The following is a 20,023-nucleotide window of genomic DNA, read 5'->3' on the forward strand; positions in this document are numbered from 1 at the left end:
AAAAAATTCATGTTTCTTAATTTTTGGAAGTTAATAATTTGTCAAAAAAAAAAAATTCCAAACATCATGCTTGGTTATGTATAAACATGTTAATGGCTGCCACATATTGTTCATACAATTTTCTCCCCTTTCTTTTTTCAATTTTATTCTCACATCTTACCATATAAATCTAAAGTACAAGTGTCAACAAAATTTAGAAAATGTACCCATATGTACATGTAAAACAAACTTACCCAATTTATTTTAGCAATGAGTGTATTGAAATGTATAAGTTAATTTAAATAAATGTACCACAAATGTACCAAAAATGTACCACACACGTACCTAAACTTATGGTACATTTGAATCCAAACGCACCAATATAAACATAGTGTACCAAAAATGTATCACAAACCTACCTTAACGGTACATTTGAATTCAAACGTACCAATATAACTCTCTCTAAATTGATATGTAAAAAATATGAAATGTTAAAAACACATACAGATTAAAAGTTAAAAAACAAGAGACGACTCTGCTTAAAGTCAATCATATTAATTATTAATAAAGAGATAATTAAGCTTGAAAGTTCCCTAAAATTATGGAAGTTTAATTCGGAAAATATGTCTCCAGATGGCCAAATTGGGGAATCAATCTATAGCATTTGAGTGTAAAATATTAAAAAAAAAAAAAAAGACATTTAGTTTATATAAATAAATAGATGCTGATGTGGATATTAGTTAAAACGCTTTAATCAAGTTCTTAAAATGAATAATTATTTAGTTTAGAAAATATAAAGGATAAGTGGGGAAATCTAATTATTAGACCGAACATGATACACCACCAACATTATCGATATTATCCTCAACTTAACCACTTATTACTGGATGTGGGATTTTATTTAAGGTCTTATGATATTATTTTGTTATATCTTCAATATAGGACTTTGTTCTCCAACACTTACAACCATAATGATATGGACACATAAGTTCATAGATTACAAGCACCTAGAAGGGCCATTGGTTGCACATACTTATAAGGATCATAACATGTATTTACACAACGGGTTACACACAAATGCTAAAGGATGAAATTCATGTGATTCATTACGAAAAATGAATATCTTAATAGTTTTGTATTTGCCTAATTTTTTTAAGAATAATCTATGAATTATGTATTAAAATATAGACGATTCGGAACGCTGGAATAAAGTTTGAAATGGTAACCACAAAAAATATTAAATATGTGTAAAAAAAAAAATGTCCCTGATCCACACACACACACATATCATAATGCAGTTTCTGGCTTACAAGGTATTCTAATGCATTTCCATTCATACGATATAGCACCCGAAACATGTGCATCATGTTTTATCGCTACCTCCGAAACGAACAAAGAACAAACGTAAAATCAAACGAAACAAAAAGGTGTTTCATTGGCGGGTATATCACCCGGATCCAAGCACCATGTAAGAAAAACCATGTACTCTCGACACTGTAGTTATAAACCTTGGTAAAGCTTTGTACGAAACACCTATCTGCATCAATTGACAGATATCAGCTACTTGTGTAATTTATGGCAGTTAGGTCAAGCACAAGCAAGAACTAAAGCGGTATGCCGAGATCTTTTTATCGTTTGTTTTGATAATCTGCAGAGATCCTGGTGTTTACCTCTGAACAAAGCTGGAGCTGGTGCATAATGACCAACAGCAGAGACGAGCAAGCGAGCCAAATAATCAAACTAAAAGAAGCATGAGGTTAGTCGTTAGCAGCGTGATGAATTCTTCTATATGCGCCATCCAAGCAAGTTTCTATCATCTGCTTTGTTGCAGAGCTGCGGAGGCAGCAGCTGCCTCTGCTATTAAGGAGACAGGTTGACGGGCCTGTAGACAAGCACATATCTCAAAGGGGTGCAACTCAGAGCCATCAAAAACAAGATTAACACCAGGAAGGACTACTTCTCTGCTGTCAGCTTCTTCTTGCTCAACTTTTGTAGTGCTCAACGGAGGAGCTTCTTCAACTGGCCTTGTGGCAGCCTCGTAAACAGAAGCTAGAGCGTATGATCTAAGTACCAGTAAATACAAAGGAGTCAGAGCAAATTCTCTAATGCCATCACACGCGAGAAGCTAGAACATATGATCTGAATACCAGATATACGAGGGAGTTGGAGAAAACAAGTTGAATACCATCAAATACGAAGAAGATAGAAAATATCGTCTGAATACTGTTAATTTACAAGGGTTCATTCATTATTCCTCATCCATGACTCATAGAAAACTTCTCCAAAGTAGAAACTGATTTACTAAGACACCTTAGAATACAGACACTCTTATCCATTCATGTCCGACGCTCATTTCAATATTACTAATACATGAACTATAGGGATTAGTGGGAAGTATCAAGATACTGTAAGTGGGAAATATCATGATGTCCACAGAGAAGCACAAACATAAAAATGCGGTGTATGGTGAAAGTTACGATGATCATATAGCAAACAGTGAATACTATAAAAAGAAAATCTGGTTGTAATACTAAACATGTAGATGTTAGGGAAAGGAATAAGATGCAAATATATAAGAGAACAGTTTGAGACAAGCCTTAAAATGCTTCCATCAAAGCTCAACACTTCAGTTCGGGAACGATGCCGGTTAGCAAGTTTTAGTCTCTGTTGCTCACTCGAGGCTCCTGAAATGGGAGAGGATGGGTCGACAAGTGGATTCCACCTTCCACTAGCATAATTCATGAAATGTCGTGAGAAGTCCTTTGATTGCTCTTTTTGGTAAAGAAGTTTAGCAGCAGAACCTGTTGCTTGGTACTCTGCACAAACATCACGCAACCTTTTCCTTAGGCTTTGCATTGCATCATGATGCTTAGTGAGTAAATCTTTTTCAAGTAATTGCGATGAGACCACTCTTTTACATATGTTATTACACAATTTTGGACTAAACAATGGCATTCCAAATTCGACGCTCAACGGGACCCATTCATACTTCTCATCATCAGGTGCAAAGTGTTCTGAATCTCTTTCTTTAAAAAGTTTCAATAAGCGAATATAGCCAACCGTCCACAACTCTATCTTGTTTCCCATATCACCTAAGAGAGATTTCAGTTTTGACCTTTCCTTCTCGTTCAGTTCCAATTCCTCCCCTATGCAACCAACTGAACCGTCATAGTTCTTTAGGGGTAATGGAATATCCATGGTGATGATTCTTCCAGATTCGTCGAGGTCGTATCTACTGAGGGGCTGCACTAGTACAGCAGAATATTTCAGAAGTGAATTTAAACAATGTAAAAGTACATTTCCATTTACTAGACTTCCTTCAAACTTGCCCCCCAACCCTCCAATTGTAGAACCATCCCAAGACCACAAAAGGGCTTTCTCACAACCGGCCAGCGGGGCAGGAAGCAATCGTAAACATTGTCCTTTCATCAGAATAACAGATAGGGGTCCACATGCCACAGTTGAGTACAATACTAGTTTCATCCAAGGTGTCATGCATGAATACGAGGGAGGCCCAAAATTAATAGGACCTGCTGGTCCAGGAAGTACTGATGAAGGTGGAAGAGGAATAATAGATACAACAATATCATAGTCACGACGAAACAACCGATCTAAAGTTGCTGGTGCAAGAGACGCCAAGCTTTCACAGCGAAGGATATCCACTCGGAATTTCTTTTTCTTCTTTAACATTTCTCTTCCAACATCTAACCCTTCAGCATGCATCGATTTCTCATTATTCTGGAGATTCAAGTCTGGTTTAGGGACTTCAGTTGAGCTGGTGATATCTTCTGCTGGTGTAACAATTAATGTTCCATCACCTCCTCTATCACTAACAGGTTCAGCCAAAACAGAACCTTCCTCAGGTATCCCTGATTTCACAGCAATATCCCCAACTTCATGTATTGCTAAGTGTTCTGATTTATTTGTCAAGGTGACATCAGCTATGAGTGTTGCCTCGTCATTGTTTGATGTCATAATATCCATGTTCTTGCAAACTTCTTCTGTTTTCACATCAGTTGCAACTCCTCCTGATTGAAGGCATTCCAAAACACAACGGAGGCTAAATGCATGATTTGCAAATTCCTGTAGTTCTCCTTCAAATTTTGTTCCCTCTAGTGTACTCAGATCCTTACAGAGATCGGTAATACTACCATGACCCAACTTTCCTGCTTCATACAACGTCACAGCATGTGATTTCAAGCCTAAAAGAAAATATGTGAAATCAAAATGCATATAATACCCAAGTATAAGATTCATGATTGGGAGAACATATAAAAGCATGAAATGTAGATAATACAAAGCACAAACACAACTTTTTGTACAAAAATAAAAATTTAATCTTCAAGCCTTTACGCCATGCTTGATATTCTTCATGTAATTAATGCAAATTTAAATGTATAGGTCTATTTTTTGTAGCGTAATATTCATTGTCTTTGAACCTCTCTACATCACATGAACAATATCTTAGGTGTTGTTGATTATGTCTTTGAACCTCTTCCTTTCCCTTACTCTCCATCCTGCATGAAACTTATACTACATGGAAAAACTAGGATCTATTTGATGCATATCAGGTCCTCAATTTCCTTCAATCCATCAGATCCACAATTTCCTTTGATGCACATCATCGGCAGCTCATGTAAAGTCTCCTACAAATTCTATCTGGTTAACTCCTTTTTATAGATTGCTAGTTGGAACGTGGAACAGATGCTTATAGCTCGAAGATGGGACAAGCCTTTAGCTATGAAATCCATTCACAATGTGCTTAAGTATTATGAAATCCATTCACAAACCTTATAGCTCATGCCATTAAATTGAAACTTAATCTGTTATCCTACTCATGAAAAATGGGAGACAAGTAATACATATAATGATGTTACAACTAACGCAAAATTAAAGTCAGTTATGGCACCATCTGACATTCCATGCAAGATGGCATGGATTGTTTGGCATAATGATAAAATATTAGGGTGTGTAAAGTATTATGCTTAAGTCAGCTTCCAGATTACAAAGAATTGTGGGTGACTGTTTAAACGTTCAAGCAGAAATATGGACATCACTTAAAGACTTTAACGAAGTTGAATGAGGAAAACTAATAATTGAGTTCAAGAAAGTCTGTCTCTCTCTCCCATGTGCAAGCCAGATTCTGGGACGGAGTCTATGTCACTTGCCAACTCAAGCAGAGTCCACCAAAATGAGAATAACCGTCACTATTTTGCTTGAGAAGCAGACTTGTGAAAGGTTTTGTGAAAGACTCATCCCTATAGTACTTAATTCGATAAAAAAAAATTGAGTTCATGAAAACTGTAGTGCCACCTTGAGAGAAACCAGCACATAAAACAAAAATTGTACGACACACTATAGGTGCTAAGAGCTCCTAATGAACTGGTACAGCAGCTGTAAAGAATATGCCGGTACTTCTTCTAGACACTTAAACTGATCTTTCTTAACGTAAGGTTTCAAGCACAATTGCTTAATAGACAACCCTCCTTATCTATTTCAACCACATCAGATTGCAGATAAGTTGATGATATTCAATATAATAAACTAATTCGATCTTGAGAAGAAGAAACAAACCCGGTGAGACAGACCCCATCATAAGGTAGGATGTTATGTTAGCATCAACAACAAATGCAACACGATCATGCAAAGAGTTTCCTGTCCCTGAGACATCTCCTTGTAGACTAGCTTCACCATTGGCAAACATATTTGCTGAGCTTGTACTACAACGAGAAGTATCTTCTTCACGGAGACTGTTTCTAGGAGATCCAGGTAAACTTGTATCTCGAAGCACAGATGCTGGATCAAATACTTTTACCGCCCATCCCAATCGACATGTAAAGGATGCAGCAGCCTGCAGCTGTGCAAGGTCAGCCTGTAATGTTGTTGCCAGTTCAGCAACAGTTGCATTCTCGCTTGAAACGACAAAAACTGCATATAGTAACCTGAACGACAGAGCGTAGAGTATTATGATCCTGGTTCCACTGCCAGTCAACAGAATTCAAATGACAAATTGACAATCAAGGCATTTTTGTAATAAACAACTGCCTTACTCCTCTATAGGATCTTCATAAGATTGCTCCCTGTTTGAAACAAATCCTTCAAGCCTGGAAACTGAACCAGAACATTTATTAATATTTCATCACAATATTCCACCACCATATAGAATTTCGACTCCTTAGTGCAATACATTAGAAGTTCAGTTTCATTCTTAGTGGGGTTGGTGGGAGCTTGGCTTGGATGTCCATTCACGGTTTTATTTAGAATAAATGAAGTAAGAAAGAAGGCACTTGTACCCTAGGTTTTGGCTCAGATGGTAAGGAGTGGGGTGGAAGTACGGTTGGTCAAAAGTTTGGGCTTCACCAGATACTTCAAAAGTTAAAAAAGGAAGTACAGGATTATATGTTGAAACTTCATACTGGCTAACTATTAATATATAGACTGTAGAGGACTAAAAAACGAAGAATACAAATGCCAACACCAAATTTTAAAAGATGAAAGTTGATCAATGAGTCAATGACCATAAACCATCTGTGTTGGTTTTTGGAAGGTAAAACCATGTAAATATTTGGGCATATAATCCAATGAGGCGGTAAACAAAGATAAAATCAGAAAGGCTAGACTCTGCATGCCAATTGTTCATCCATACAAGTTACCTTTAAAACGGTCATCAGGATATACAGGGACATCAAAGTATACTAATCCTCGTTGGTGAAGACCTTTAACAATATCAGAATCGAATAAAATATATAAATTTGCTTCCTCTTTACATATTTTATCTATTGTTGCCATTTCCTCCTCCGAGAGTTTCTACAAATACAGAAAATTACTGTAAGGTCATCCAAAAAGCCCGTACCTGATGATATTTGCCGTTCGCAAATTTCCCAAAACACCTAAGAAATTCAGTAGGCTAACACTGTTCAGAGTTCAAAGTGATTTCAGTCTCAGTTCTCACCTTAAATTCCTCCAGCGTGAAATTCACAAGACAAATTCCCCACCACGGTTCAATTGTAAAATCCACAGGTTGTGTAGGTAAAAGTTCTTTTGCAATTGACTTGTTCAGCTTCCACATGATTTTCTAGATAGCTCAAAATAAAGTAAACAACAGGTAAGACAATGCCACACACCCGCAGCATCGAAACAACCCGAACTCATGAAGTTCCATTTTGTTATAGTAACTCTATATAATGCCTAAAGATAAAAATATGCACCTATAGAAACAACCCGAACTCATGAAGTTCCATTTTGAAGCACTCTTTAAGGTAAAAATATGCATTCCCATCATAAAATTACATAGAAGAATCCAAATAGTATGTCTAGCATTAATAGGAATAAAATTATAAGGCAAATGACAGTGGATCCACAGCTCATTATGCATGACCAAAATCATTTAATATTGTGATGCAGAGTACAGACCTTCATCTGAGAACTCAGAAAATTCATCTAATTTAGATGTAGAAATTGCAAGCAATGAACAGGAAGGAGATGCCAGAAATTTTTTTTCCCTAGGATGTCTTCAAGTAGAGAATGCCGGACGGAAAATTTAGTTTCTAAGACCAGGAGTAGTTGCTCTAAACTATGCCAAAGAATTCATAAATTGAGATACTTTCATATATATCTGGGTGCCATGAAATGTCTGTATCCGATCCAGATACCAGGTATGCATGCACCATAATGCGGACCATAAAGAAAACGAGCAGATTGATTAACACCTTAGATCTGCACTTGTTCATTATATCAATAAATTCATTCCTCCCAATCCCTGTAAGGCGCAAGGCATCTGCTGCACTAAAATTGGGGATGCTGTCATAAGGTTGTTCTGCAAAAAATGTGATATGCATGAGAATATGCATAAGCTGATAAGTATCTCGGTGAATAAACATTTCACAAAACACACTCTTAGCACACACGTGTTCAACTTGATCAAGCTGTATGAGCACCAAATTCTCTTTTATTTTCGTCTTTTCTTTTTGCAATGCGATGTAATGAAAGGCATATTCTCAGTTAAATTTTGTATATCTAATGAGAAAATACTGTAATGTTTTGTTACGTGTTTTACTCGCAAACTAAGCCGTAGCCTGTAAGACGAATTAGCTCTTTCAACTAAATGCTTTTTCTAGATCTCTAGTGCATTCAATCCTTTCCAAAAAACAAAAACATCCGTAATCTAATCCCTGTGAAGTATGGATACTCCAAAAATTTTAGATCTGGCATGTCAGATATGCTACCCCACCAGATATTTCCTGGATATATCCGACACTTCAAATCCCAGTTGCTAAAGTTACACTATCCCTTTCGTATACCTATATAAATACATATACAGACACTTTTAAACTAATAAGCTCATCCCCCATTTAAGTCGCATCTTGTAGCCAAATTCACGCCCTTACAACAGGTTTCTTGCTTAGAAGTTAAAAAACATCATTAGCATAATGTACCTATGATTTGTGTTAAGTTTGAATCTCAGGTCTCCAATAATTTAAATTGATACTGCATAAGCAGGATGCAAAATCTTTGAAATCCAAATTAGACAACAATTTGTGGTTCCAATACAGTTTATACGCATCATTGCTCCAGCAGACGAGGTCCACAAACTATACCTTCAATCAGAAAATTATTCTAACAATTAAAAGTGTTGCAAAAATGAAAAATGGATAAGATGCCTACTTTCTAAAAGAAACTGTCATACAAATCACAGTAAAATAGCAGGAAAATTCAGCATAATAAGAAAGGATTTGGTAAAGAAGCTAATACCATACCATTTCTCATAACTTCAAAAATCATATCGCAGTAATATCTGAATGGGGAGACCCTCATTACGCGGCAAACATATTCGGCAAGGTGATAGGGAAATAGCTGCAAGTAATAAAATAAACACGTTAACTGCAGAAATCTATGATTCAAGCATTAGATGACATAATACTTCATGTAAATAAAAAAGAAAAAATAACTATAATGCTTCGATGGCGTGGTTCTTTCATTATGCGGAAGAAATAGGTTTTCGTAGCATGAAAACTATTAACGCAATGCAGTTCAGACTAATTCAACGAATGTACTTCCACCCAAATTCAAAAGTAAGAAACGCACTGCTAAATTCCTTCGCAAGTACCGCATCATGTCTTCATAATATTCACTTTCTTTGCACACTTTCCGAGCAAAGCAAGTGTTCCATGGAAGTCTTTTCTTGATGCAATGCTCAATTACCCTGCACACAGTTAGCAAACTTAAGCCAATACCAAAAACCAAGTAGGAAACCACGCAACTAATGGCAAAAGCATTAGCTACTGTAACCTTCTGTGCCATTCTTCTTTGGAAGACAATGTCACTTGAAGCCGTTTCGGGAGACTCTCCCACGGGCATTCTTCTTTGATTGCTTTCAGTAACAACTGTTCCTCGACCGTCGCCGGAGCACGTTGCATTTCCACTCAGTTTCCTAATACATTGAAAATCAATCACTCCCATATTCAAACAATTCAAACCATAAACCCCAAAAAATAATGGAAAAAAACAAACAAATTAATAAAAGATCCGCAAAAAAATCAAATTAAAGTGCTTTTTTTTACAAACTTCTCGATTGAAATCAACAATGGCGACAGAAAACGATCGCATTTCTCTGAGAACGTTGGATTAGTAAATGGCAGTGATGGATTAGTGGATTGAGAGAGTGAATGAAGTGAAAGAGGAAGATTACAGGTACCTGATGAAGATTTGAATGCGGGAGAGTAGCAAATTAAATTTGAGTGCTGCGTTCAGCTGCGAAGATCTGATAGGAAACGCGAACGTCCAACTTTCTGAAATTTCGTATGTCTGACAGGCGTGACCTGTTTTCGCTAGTGTGACCGTTACGCACGTTGGTTTCCCGGGCTGGGGACAAGTGACCCCGTATGTCATCTTGCCCGCTAAAGTTTGGGTCGGTACTGGGTCGGGTGGGTGTCTTTTTATTAGACTAACGATAACGTGAGTGAGTTAAATAATTATATCTTGTTTGTAAGTTTTTTCAAAATGAATAAAAGTTTTTTCTACAAAAAAATATTTTTGAATTCTAAAAAATTAAACGCTTCATGCACGAACTACTTCAACTACTTTTTATTTTAATGAAAAGGGCTATATGATTAAAGAGAATGCCCAAGAGCACAATCTGATTGCATAGAAGAGCGCTACTAGCAACACTAGGAATAGATCTATCCCAAACATGAAAGTTGCTATTAAAATTCAGATCCGTAATCACATCCGTTAGAAAGTTGGTCTCCCTAAAAACGTGGCTCTTGGCTTGATATCTTTAATGATGAAATGAAATCTGAAGGAACCAAGCAGCGACCCCACTTCAATTACGAAGTCACAAACTCATGGAGCCATGGCCCACGTCATCCATTATTTCAAGACGTTTCTAACAAATGTGAGGGGTATAAATGTAATTTTAAATCTAAATCCCTTATATTCTTTTCCTCTGTTTTCATCTCCTCCTCTCACATTTTCTATTTTATATTTCTTTTCTTATAAAAAATTAATATAAAATGTTATCATAGTTTAACTGTTTGTTACCGTTCTTATAAAAATTTAATATAAAATATTAATGTGGTTTCATTATTATGTTACCGTTCAAATAAAAGAGAAGAGAATTCCACTCCATATTAACATCCCATGCCAAAAGAGCATACTGTACAAAATGGCAGAGACAACAACACTCAAGAAGCTCAATGGCAAGGTGGCCATCGTCACCGGCGCCGCTTCCGGCATCGGTGCAGTCACAGCGCGCCACTTCGCCGAACACGGCGCGCTTGCTGTCGTCATCGCAGACGTGCAAGACAACAAGGGGCGAGAACTGGCCTCGTCCATCGGTACCAACCGATGCACCTACATCCACTGCGACGTCACCGACGAGGAACAAGTTAAGTCCCTCGTCGACTCCACCGTCCATATGTACGGACGCCTCGACATCATGTTCAGCAACGCGGGGATTGTCAGTGGGTCCCACCAGACCGTGCTGGACCTTGACCTGAAACTATACGATAGGGTCATGGCTGTGAACTCGCGAGGGATGGCGGCGTGTGTCAAGCACGCGGCGAGAGTGATGGTGCTGCTTATTTTTGTGGTGTTTAGCATATATTTTGGAGTGTTGATAATATAAACCTGATAAATTTCATTTATTACTAACAGATCGAGGGGCAGGTGAGGGGGAGTATTGTGTGCACGGCTAGCTTGGCGGCGGAGAGTGGGACAGAGTTTGCGACGGACTACACAATGTCGAAGCACGCAGTGCTGGGGCTGGTGAGGTCCGCAAGTAAGCAGCTGGCGGCGCGTGGAGTGCGTGTGAATTGTGTGTCACCTGGGTCGGTTCTGACACCGCTTCTGTGTGATATGTTGAAGGTTGGGATGGAGGATCTGGGGAAGATGATAGCGCCAATGTATGCTAGGAGCGGTAATGGAATGCTGACGGAGAAGCACGTGGCGGATGCGGTGGTGTTTTTGGCTTCTGAGGAGGCTGAGTTTGTGACCGGACATAATTTGGTTGTTGACGGTGGCGTCAATCCCCTATGAAATATATTTCTTTCAACAACAAAATAAAGATAAAAGAAAAAGGTAGAATTTTGCATAAATTTGGTTGTTGATGGTTGGTGCCTGTTTCTTTTGTAAATTCCGAATGAGGATTCTTTTGGGGTGATCTTAAAATCCTCATTTTAAATATTTTTATTTAAAATTAAATATAAATAATATTAAATAAAAATTAATTGTATAATGTATGATAATCGGATTCTTTGAAAAAATTTCGGTATAGTTACAAAAAAATCCTCGTTGCCTCGTAATATTTGGAGCCACTGAATTATGAACACGTGAAGTACGGTATATTGGCTGCCACAATAAAATATTCAGGTAGATTTAATATTGTTATCCCTTATTATTGGTGGGGCCTTGTGCCATGCCAGCTAATTGCAATAAGTATAATACTTATGAGTGCATTTGTAATCCTAGACTATTTCAGATTGAATTAATTTCACAAATTAAATTGAACTGGTTTAAAATAGATTAAGAGTTGGTTTGCTATTATTATGTTTTGAAAAAAAATTATTTCTACTGTGCTGTGATAATAAGTTCATTTTTACTACTTCACGTTTTCATATTTTTTTTATCTAAAACTGTAAAAATAAAATGTATTTAAATGTTTACCAAACACATTTTTGAGCTTAACTTTTTTTTATATCTATTTTTATAAAAATATTTCAGTACCAAATCAATACTAAATTTTATTAACGTAGAATAGATTAAACTAAACCGATAATAAATATAATAAAAATTTCTTGTTTTCTTTTTTTTTTTTCTTTTGCTTTTCATTTTCTAGAACTCTCTACCTCCCCCATCACTTTTCTCCTGTTCTTCTTTTTCCATTTTTCTTTTTCTTTTTATTTCTAGAACTCTCTATCCCCTCCCCCTCTAGTTCTCCATTTGTCTTCCCCCAAATTAGTTAAAGGGATGTGATATCTACACACTCTATTTTACTTCTCACACACCTTTTTTATTTTCGACCATTGGATCGGATGAATTGAAGAAGATCAACAAACAAAAATTATCAAGGGATGTGTGAGAAGTAAAATGAGGTGTGTGAATAGCACATCCCTAGTTAAAGTGCCCAGGTTGATCATCACAAAATGGAGACATGCCTCCCTTTCAATTCTCAATTCCTAATTTTTTTCCCCAAATTTCCCAATTAATGCTAACGATGGCAAACAACACCCATATTTTCATGTAGGTACTGCAGATAACCCTTCATTTTCTAAGAAGGCATTTCGACGGTATAAATTCAATGAATAGAATAGGGTTTAATTTCTTAATCTTTATTTCAAAATCACTTTCATAAAAACAAATCATTCAAATTGGAAGGTATTTAATCGTCTAAACTTATCAAGTAAATTTGATTGTTTATCATTTGGTATTTACATTGCTGGTTTGTTTAATACATTTTGAATAAATGATCATAGATTCAAGTGATGTTTGTTGGATTAATTTTCAAATGAAGATTAATAAAGAGTAATGTTAAAGAGATTAAATTTAAAAATAAAATTTATAAATTAAATGATTTGTTACTAATAAAAATAAGCACGTTTAAATAATAAATTAATCATCAATTTTTATATTTTTTAATTTTTAAAATTTTATTTAAAAATTTAATTTTTCTACCACTACTCATTAATAAACTGTAGTTTTGTTCGTAGAATTTATACACTCAAGAATCATTATTTATAAAGAATGAATGAGCCCATTCCTCAAAAGGAAATAAAAATCTTATCCTTGCAATAATGACGAATCTCAAAAAGTAGATATGAAATGAATTGCAACAATGACGAATCTCAAAAAGTAGTGTGTTGTAACAAACCAACAAAACAATCTCAATCGAAAGTGACACACCAGCACAAATGAGATGATTTTTTTTTTTTTTAACAAATTTAATAAATAATATTATCTATTTTAAAAGAAAATTGATGAGTTTAACTTACAATTAACAATATCGATTGCATTAAATTATCAATTTATATTTATAATCATATCTAATGCATTTGTTAACCAGGGGAGAGGATCCTCTCCAAAGCCGCCGGTTCCACCGGAGGCTCGAGATCCTCCTCCTTCCTCTTCTTTCTTTGCACTTTTTAGGCCCTCAGAGTGGGCTTCGTGCTCCCTTAGAGTGGGCGTCGTGGGCTCCCCGGAGCAAATCATCTGCAAAGTCGTAGTAGTCATCGACGACTATGTGATTTTGAAGTTTTTCGATAACTAGCTCTAGGAAGGTCACGACGCCGACTCCGGAAGTTGAAAACCTGCAGAGAAAGAAGAGGAAGGAGGAGGATCCAGTGGAACCGGCACCGGAGAGCATCCTCTTCCGTTAACTAGGAGCACCGAGCACTCATGTATATATATTGGAAAGGGTGCATGACAGATATTTTTTGAAAATTGAAAATAGTAAGACTGTAAGGGTCTGCTTGTTAACGTTTTGCAAAATATTTTTTATTTTATTTTGTGGATACAAAACGGCACGCTTGAGCATGCTTCTCAACATCTCCATGATTGTTCGTTCTTTCTTTCCCTCAGGCTATTTTTTTTCTCTGTATCATCGGATTCTAACCTTGCTAATGTGGTCATGTGTTTAAATAGTACATCATCCGTTTCGTCCAATAGGTATGCAAATTCCGACGAGGCATAATTCTAACCTTGCTAAAGGTTCGTGAAGTGAAGTGTGAAAGAGTTCAACATGGTCACCTGAATTATGAACACGTGAAATATGCATGTTATGTTCGCTGCCACAACAAATTATCCACGAAGATGTATTTGTTCAATTGATGTTTCATATTTTTGCTGTGCATAAGAAAAACGTAGTGATTGGAGGCATTATGACTTCATTTTTGTTTTTACTTTTTTTTATTTATTATTTATTTTTGAAAACTAAAAACTAACAAAAAGAGTTCAACATGTTTGAAACAGTCCAATTGGTGCACCTACGTCCACAGCGAGGTCTTTGAAGAGTAACAAGTTCAGTCCCTCATCGGCTCCACCATCCATTTGTACGGACGCCGCGGCATCATCTTCAGCAAAGCCGGGATCGTAAGTGGGTCCCACCAGACCTTGCTAAACCTTGACTTGAAACTCTACGACAGGGTCATTGCAGTGTGCTAGAAAGTCAATGTTCTTAGTTAGGAAGTTTGCATGTAACTGATTTACATTTTATTTTGAATTTAACACTGTAATCCCTACATTGTAGGCTTACCTATTGTATAAGGAAAGCCTCTGAAAATATTCAGTTGAGCCAAATACAATGTCTACATGGCATGCAGAGCAGGTTGCGAAACCCTAACTCTTCTTCTTTTCTTTTTTATCGTGCCCCTTTGACATGGGTGATGAAATCGTCAAACCTACTAGCAACAGCGTTTGCAAACACAAACGCTGCACCCTGCAGATAATTATTTCCTCCATCCTCGGATCATTCGAGGTTGGTTCTTGTTTCCAAAAAAAAATCAGTAGTGAAAACTACGGTGCGTGGAGCCATGGAATTCATCTTTCTCTCAGTGCCAAGAACAAAATTAGTTCATAGATGGAACCGTCAGAAAGCCAAGTTTCAGCATGGCAGCGATGCAACGCCATGGTCGTCACATGGATTCTGGGAGCACTAAAATCTGATATCCAAGACACTGTGGTTTACTTGAATACTCCTCAGGAGATTTGGAGGATCTCCGCCAGCGTTTCTCTCAAAATAATGCTCCTTGAATCTTCCAAATTCATGGGGACATCGCCTCGCTTACTCAAGGGCAATCCGGAGTACTTTAACCGCCTATCATAAAAAGAAAATGGTAAAAGCGTTAGCTACTCTAACCTTCTGTGCCATTCTTCTTTGGAAGACAATGTCACTTGAAGCCGTTTCGGGGGAATCTCCCACGGGCATTCTTCTTTGATTGCTTTCAGTAACAACAGTTCCTCGATCGTCCCCGGAGCATGCTGCATTTCCACTCAGTTTCCTAATACATTGAAAATCAGTCACTGCCATATTCAAACAACTGAAATCATAAACCCCAAGAATAATGTGAAAACTAACAAATAAATAATAGATCCGGAAAAATCAAATTTAATTGCTTTTTTTATATTTTTTACAGAGTCCGCATTTTTGTTTTTTTACGTACTTCTTGATTGAGAGAGTGAATGAAATGAAAGAGGAAGATTAGAGGTACCTGATGAAGATTTGAGTGCGGGGGAGTAGCAAATTAAATTTGAGTGCTGCATTCAGTTGCGAAGATCTGAGAGGAAATGCGAGTATCCAAGTTTCTGAAATTTATGCGTCTGACAGGGGTGACCTGTTTTCGCTATGAAAACCAGAATTGAATCTTCTATTTTGGAGAATTGGACTTCTGAGGAGTGCTGTCATTTGGATTTTAATACACCAGAATTCAAGTTTTCTACCCATTATAACCCAGCCCAATTCCTAAAACTCCAAATCTGCCATTCAAATCGACAAGCCCAGGTCTCATTGCTTCCTTCGCTTCACCTCCTCGTGAATTTACACCCCAATCAACCAACCTCACAGATAGATTTTTCAATATGACCGGAACATCGGGTAAAACATTATTTATCATTATACAAATGGTAGAATATATGTTTTAAAATTTTAATAATTTAAAAAATACAATTTCTTACTACTTATATAAAAATATATGATGTACCATCCGTATTCCAATCATAATGAAAAATTTCTCCACAATGACGTCTTTAGATATCGAGGTGCGGTGGTTGTTCGTTGGTTGCTACTTCGTGGTCATGTGGGAATGGAGATGGAGACGTGAGAGAGATGGATCCGCATAAATAATGATGAAGGATGCGCAGAAATAATTTCGTGGTTTACAATGTTGTTAGCAAACGGAGGGATATGTGCAGTAGGGGTGGAATTTTTTGTCAATTTACCATACCAACCATATCAACCATACTATACCAAAGTTGTGACAAAAAATTTGTATCATTGGTAATGATACGGTTTTGTACCATACCATACATTTTCTATATGGTAATAGTATTCAAAACCATTACCAGTGGTATACCGTACTGTACCACTATTATTAATATTATATCATTTATTAATTATGTATTATTATCATTATATATGCACTTTATATTTTTTTTCCTAGTCATTTATCCAATCATCTCACCCTCTAACCTCTACTTTCCCAATAAAAAAATCTAAGACTTTTTACACTGCGACTCTTCATCTTTTCACTCATCTAGCCATCGGCTTCATCTCTATTGCTCCCATTCCGGCGACTCTCTCTCTCTCTTGGCAGTCCATCTCATCTTCTGCTTCATCAAATTGAGATGTCTTTCTCCCTAGCTTCATCTATCAAGTTAATTTTTGTACAATTTTAAAGAATGTAGAGATGGAATTTAGGAATCTTTGTACTATTTTTTTCAGGGATGTTGGGTTCTTTCAGCAATTGTTCCATCTATTTACTTCTTGTTTCTTAAATGAATCTCCATAAAATTCTCATAATTAAATTAAAAAATTTTAGAAAGCCAAAGAGAATGCCAAAACGCTTTTGGGTCTTGAATTGGGTTGCAAAAAACAATAAAATTTTGGCTCAAAACAAAGTGGTAATTACCATTACCATACCATGTTAACCAAACTATTTGGCATGCCGAAATTCGATATACCAAACATTTGGCACAGTACTGGTAATAGATTTTGTCATACCAAAAGTTTGGTATGGTAATTGGTACATGAGTTTTGGTAAGGTAGAAATGGTTAAAAGTACAAAACTTGTGTCACTGTCTTAATCAACAACTCCTTGCCCGCACTACTCAACAAGTTGCCCCACAATCCATTCAATTTTTTCCATAAGCGATCCTTTATGTAAACGAGTGTAGCCTTCTTTGCTTTTCCCATGAAAACCGGTAAACCCACATAGTTATCATGGTATGCAACTTGAGACACGCCTAGACAATCGGCAAGTAGTTGCCCATTGGTCTCCGTGAGATTTGAACTGAATGCTACGCACATCTTTTCATGGTTGATTGCTTGCCCTGATGCATTTTCATAAATCTTGAGCAACACCTTGACCCTTTGACATTCTTGGAGTGAATTTCGAGCGAAAATATAACTATCATCCGTGAACAAAAGATGGTTTACACTTGGTGCACCCTTGCAAATGGTGACCCCTTTAAGCTGCCCCCTTTTCTCTCTTGCCGTAAACAAGGCAAACAAGCCCTCGACACAAAGCACAAACAAGTATGGGGAGAGTGGATCTCCTTATCTTATCCCTCTCTTAGACATGACATAGCATACTGGATCCCCGTTTATTTTGAACGAATAGGTGATTGTAGTTATACATATCATAATTAGGTGAGCCCACACTTCAGCAAAACCCATCCTTGTCATAATTTGCTCTAAAAAACTCCATTCAATCTGATCGTATGCTATACTAATATTGAGCTTCAATGCCATGGATATCGTACTTTATTCTCAAAAAAAAAAAAAAAGTATGATTGCAATTTTCTTGTTTTATTTTAGTTATGTATTGAAGAAATGACTTGCCTATCACATGTACATGGAAATAGCTAGGAGGATTTTTCTTGTTCGAGTATCTAACCCCGATATTATCCAACACCGATATTCTCTCTAACTTAATCACTTGTAGCCAAGAAGTGTGAAATATTACCTTAAAAGGTCTCGTTGTAATTAGACTGGAACCATGTAATTATCAGTTGTACATTAGGGTTAGACCCTCTCACAGGACAACCAAGCAGTGTAGGATTTCTAACATACCCTCTCAATGGAGAATTCTTTCTCATCTTAAATTTAAAACAGAGTTGATTGGATTTGCACCATCGGAAACCATACATTTGATACCACAATAGAAGGATAGATTTTCTTTTTAGATATTGAATGGAGTTCCATTCTAGTCTATTCACAGGTACTGATCGTTGATACTGGATCAATTGTTTTCTTTCTTTTGTCCTAGCCCATGTTCTGAATGAGTCGCACATACACCCTAGTAAATGTTCCTCAACCTTGAGGACATCCCCCAAGAGTGGGGGATTTTGTGACATTTCAAATTGGTTGTCTTGTGTTTCCAACAAGTTGTTTAATAGTTTGCATATTGAATCATATACATATACATAATGGGCTGGTTTAGATTGATCTTAACCGAATCTATCACACTTTTTTGTTGCAAGTGATTAAGTTGGGGAGAACTTTCACATCGAAAAATGAAAAGACAAGCACATGAATTCTATGCACTTGGAACATACCTATTAATGTCACATCTCAGACTGGCTCTGCCATAGCACGATATTGATAGCTTTGGACCACGCCTTCACAGTTTTGTTTCTAGGAACTCACAAGCAACTTCCCAGTGGGTTACCCATCCTAGGATTACTCTAACCCAAACTCGCTTAACTTCGGAGTTCCTATGGAATCCGAAGCTAGTGAGTCCCCAAAAGACCTCGTGTTTTATGGAGGTGGGCATGTACATATAAGAAACATCACCCTCTCTCTGTTAGTCGATGTGGGATGTTACAATCCACCCCCCTTAAGGGCCCGACGTCCTTGTTGGTACACTCGCACCACACAGCAGAGTGGCTCTGATACCATTCTGTCACATCCCAGACCGGCTTCGCCGTAGCATGATATTGTCCGCTTTGGGCCACACCATCACGATTTTGTTTCTAGGAACTCACGAGCAACTTCCCAGTGGGTTACCCATCCTGGGATTGCTCTAGCCCTAAGTCACAAATTCGAAGTTCCCACGGAATCCGAAGCCAGTGAGTCCCCAAAAGGCCTCGTGCTGCATGGAGGTGGGCATGTACATATAAGGCACATCACCCCATCTCCGTTGGTCGATGTGGGATGTTACAATTAATGAGCCTGAAAAGAGTACAGACACAATATTTGGGCCCAAACAAAACCTGCTTTGATACCAAGCAATCCCATCTGCATGTTTTGCTAAAGTAGCCATAAATTGCCTCATTTCATTCTCCAGTACTACACCTATTACTCCAATCTCCATTCATTCATTCCATGCCACGTCAAAATTGCACTTAGTGAGTTCAATAGTTAGAATATCTTCAATCACACTCTCTATTTTGTAGTAAAACTATCAAAAAGTTATTTTAGGTACTCTCTAAAAATGTTGTACTTTAACTATACTCCCTACTTTAGAGAGTTATAATGACCATGAGTCAATATTTAGCCCGATAGGAATTAATTAATTATATATAACAATATTAAATCAGTTAGCATTAATTATAAAGAGCCACTAAGAGCTTCTTCCTCTCTCCTTATATAATATATGAACTCATAGATTAATCTCTATCTTAGGAGGTGGATAGAGAGCATGATTAGGGTTAATTTTGTGTTTTGAAATCCTCACTAAATTCTAGTTAGGAGTTGATTTAGGAAGCCAATTGGAGATGCTCTTAGTTATTTTTTTGGGGGGGGGGGGGGAGAGAAGAATTGATGAGGATTGAATCCGCACTATTATGCATAGGCATGAATTTTCCACAACTACAGTAAAACGTCACCTATTTT

At 37.0% G+C, this 20,023-nt stretch overlaps 2 protein-coding genes and 1 long non-coding RNA gene across 7 annotated transcripts; 1 reads left to right on the forward strand and 2 right to left on the reverse strand.

Moving 5' to 3' along the window:
- Positions 1-1,188: 1,188 nt before the first annotated feature.
- LOC137717946 (uncharacterized) lies at positions 1,189-9,837 on the reverse strand. Of its 4 annotated transcripts, none has more exons than XM_088685886.1 (12): positions 9,674-9,837; positions 9,268-9,409; positions 9,064-9,181; positions 8,736-8,832; positions 7,689-7,795; positions 6,932-7,054; positions 6,633-6,786; positions 6,030-6,090; positions 5,554-5,921; positions 2,576-4,181; positions 1,650-2,042; positions 1,189-1,516 (listed from the first exon to the last, which is right to left on the reverse strand). In XM_088685886.1, exons 2-11 carry the CDS (start codon positions 9,393-9,395, stop codon positions 1,793-1,795), a joined length of 3,012 nt encoding a protein of 1,003 aa, XP_088542012.1. In that variant the 5' UTR covers positions 9,396-9,409; positions 9,674-9,837; the 3' UTR covers positions 1,189-1,516; positions 1,650-1,792. The 4 variants fall into 4 exon arrangements, with proteins under 4 accessions (XP_088542012.1, XP_088542013.1, XP_068313560.2 ...); XM_088685887.1 differs by lacking the exon at positions 9,674-9,837 and adding an exon at positions 9,544-9,673; XM_068457459.2 differs by having other exon boundaries at positions 9,064-9,409; positions 9,674-9,806.
- Positions 9,838-10,597: 760 nt separating this feature from the next.
- LOC137707542 ((+)-cis,trans-nepetalactol synthase NEPS1) lies at positions 10,598-11,701 on the forward strand. The gene is made up of 2 exons (XM_068446432.2): positions 10,598-11,050; positions 11,134-11,701. The coding sequence occupies exons 1-2, from the start codon at positions 10,643-10,645 to the stop codon at positions 11,512-11,514; spliced, it is 789 nt and encodes a 262-aa protein (XP_068302533.1). The 5' UTR covers positions 10,598-10,642; the 3' UTR covers positions 11,515-11,701.
- Positions 11,702-14,420: 2,719 nt separating this feature from the next.
- LOC148690433 (uncharacterized) lies at positions 14,421-15,834 on the reverse strand. 2 transcript variants are annotated; one of them, XR_015956771.1, is made up of 3 exons: positions 15,681-15,834; positions 14,726-15,470; positions 14,421-14,630 (listed from the first exon to the last, which is right to left on the reverse strand). It is a non-coding gene; the product is annotated as an uncharacterized LOC148690433 (long non-coding RNA). The 2 variants fall into 2 exon arrangements; XR_015956770.1 differs by lacking the exon at positions 14,421-14,630 and having other exon boundaries at positions 14,660-15,470.
- Between the last annotated feature and the right edge of the window lie 4,189 nt (positions 15,835-20,023).

This window comes from Pyrus communis, chromosome 15 (genome assembly GCF_041283825.1).
Source record: "Pyrus communis isolate YQ-2024b chromosome 15, ASM4128382v1, whole genome shotgun sequence".
Taxonomy (NCBI): domain Eukaryota; kingdom Viridiplantae; phylum Streptophyta; class Magnoliopsida; order Rosales; family Rosaceae; genus Pyrus; species Pyrus communis.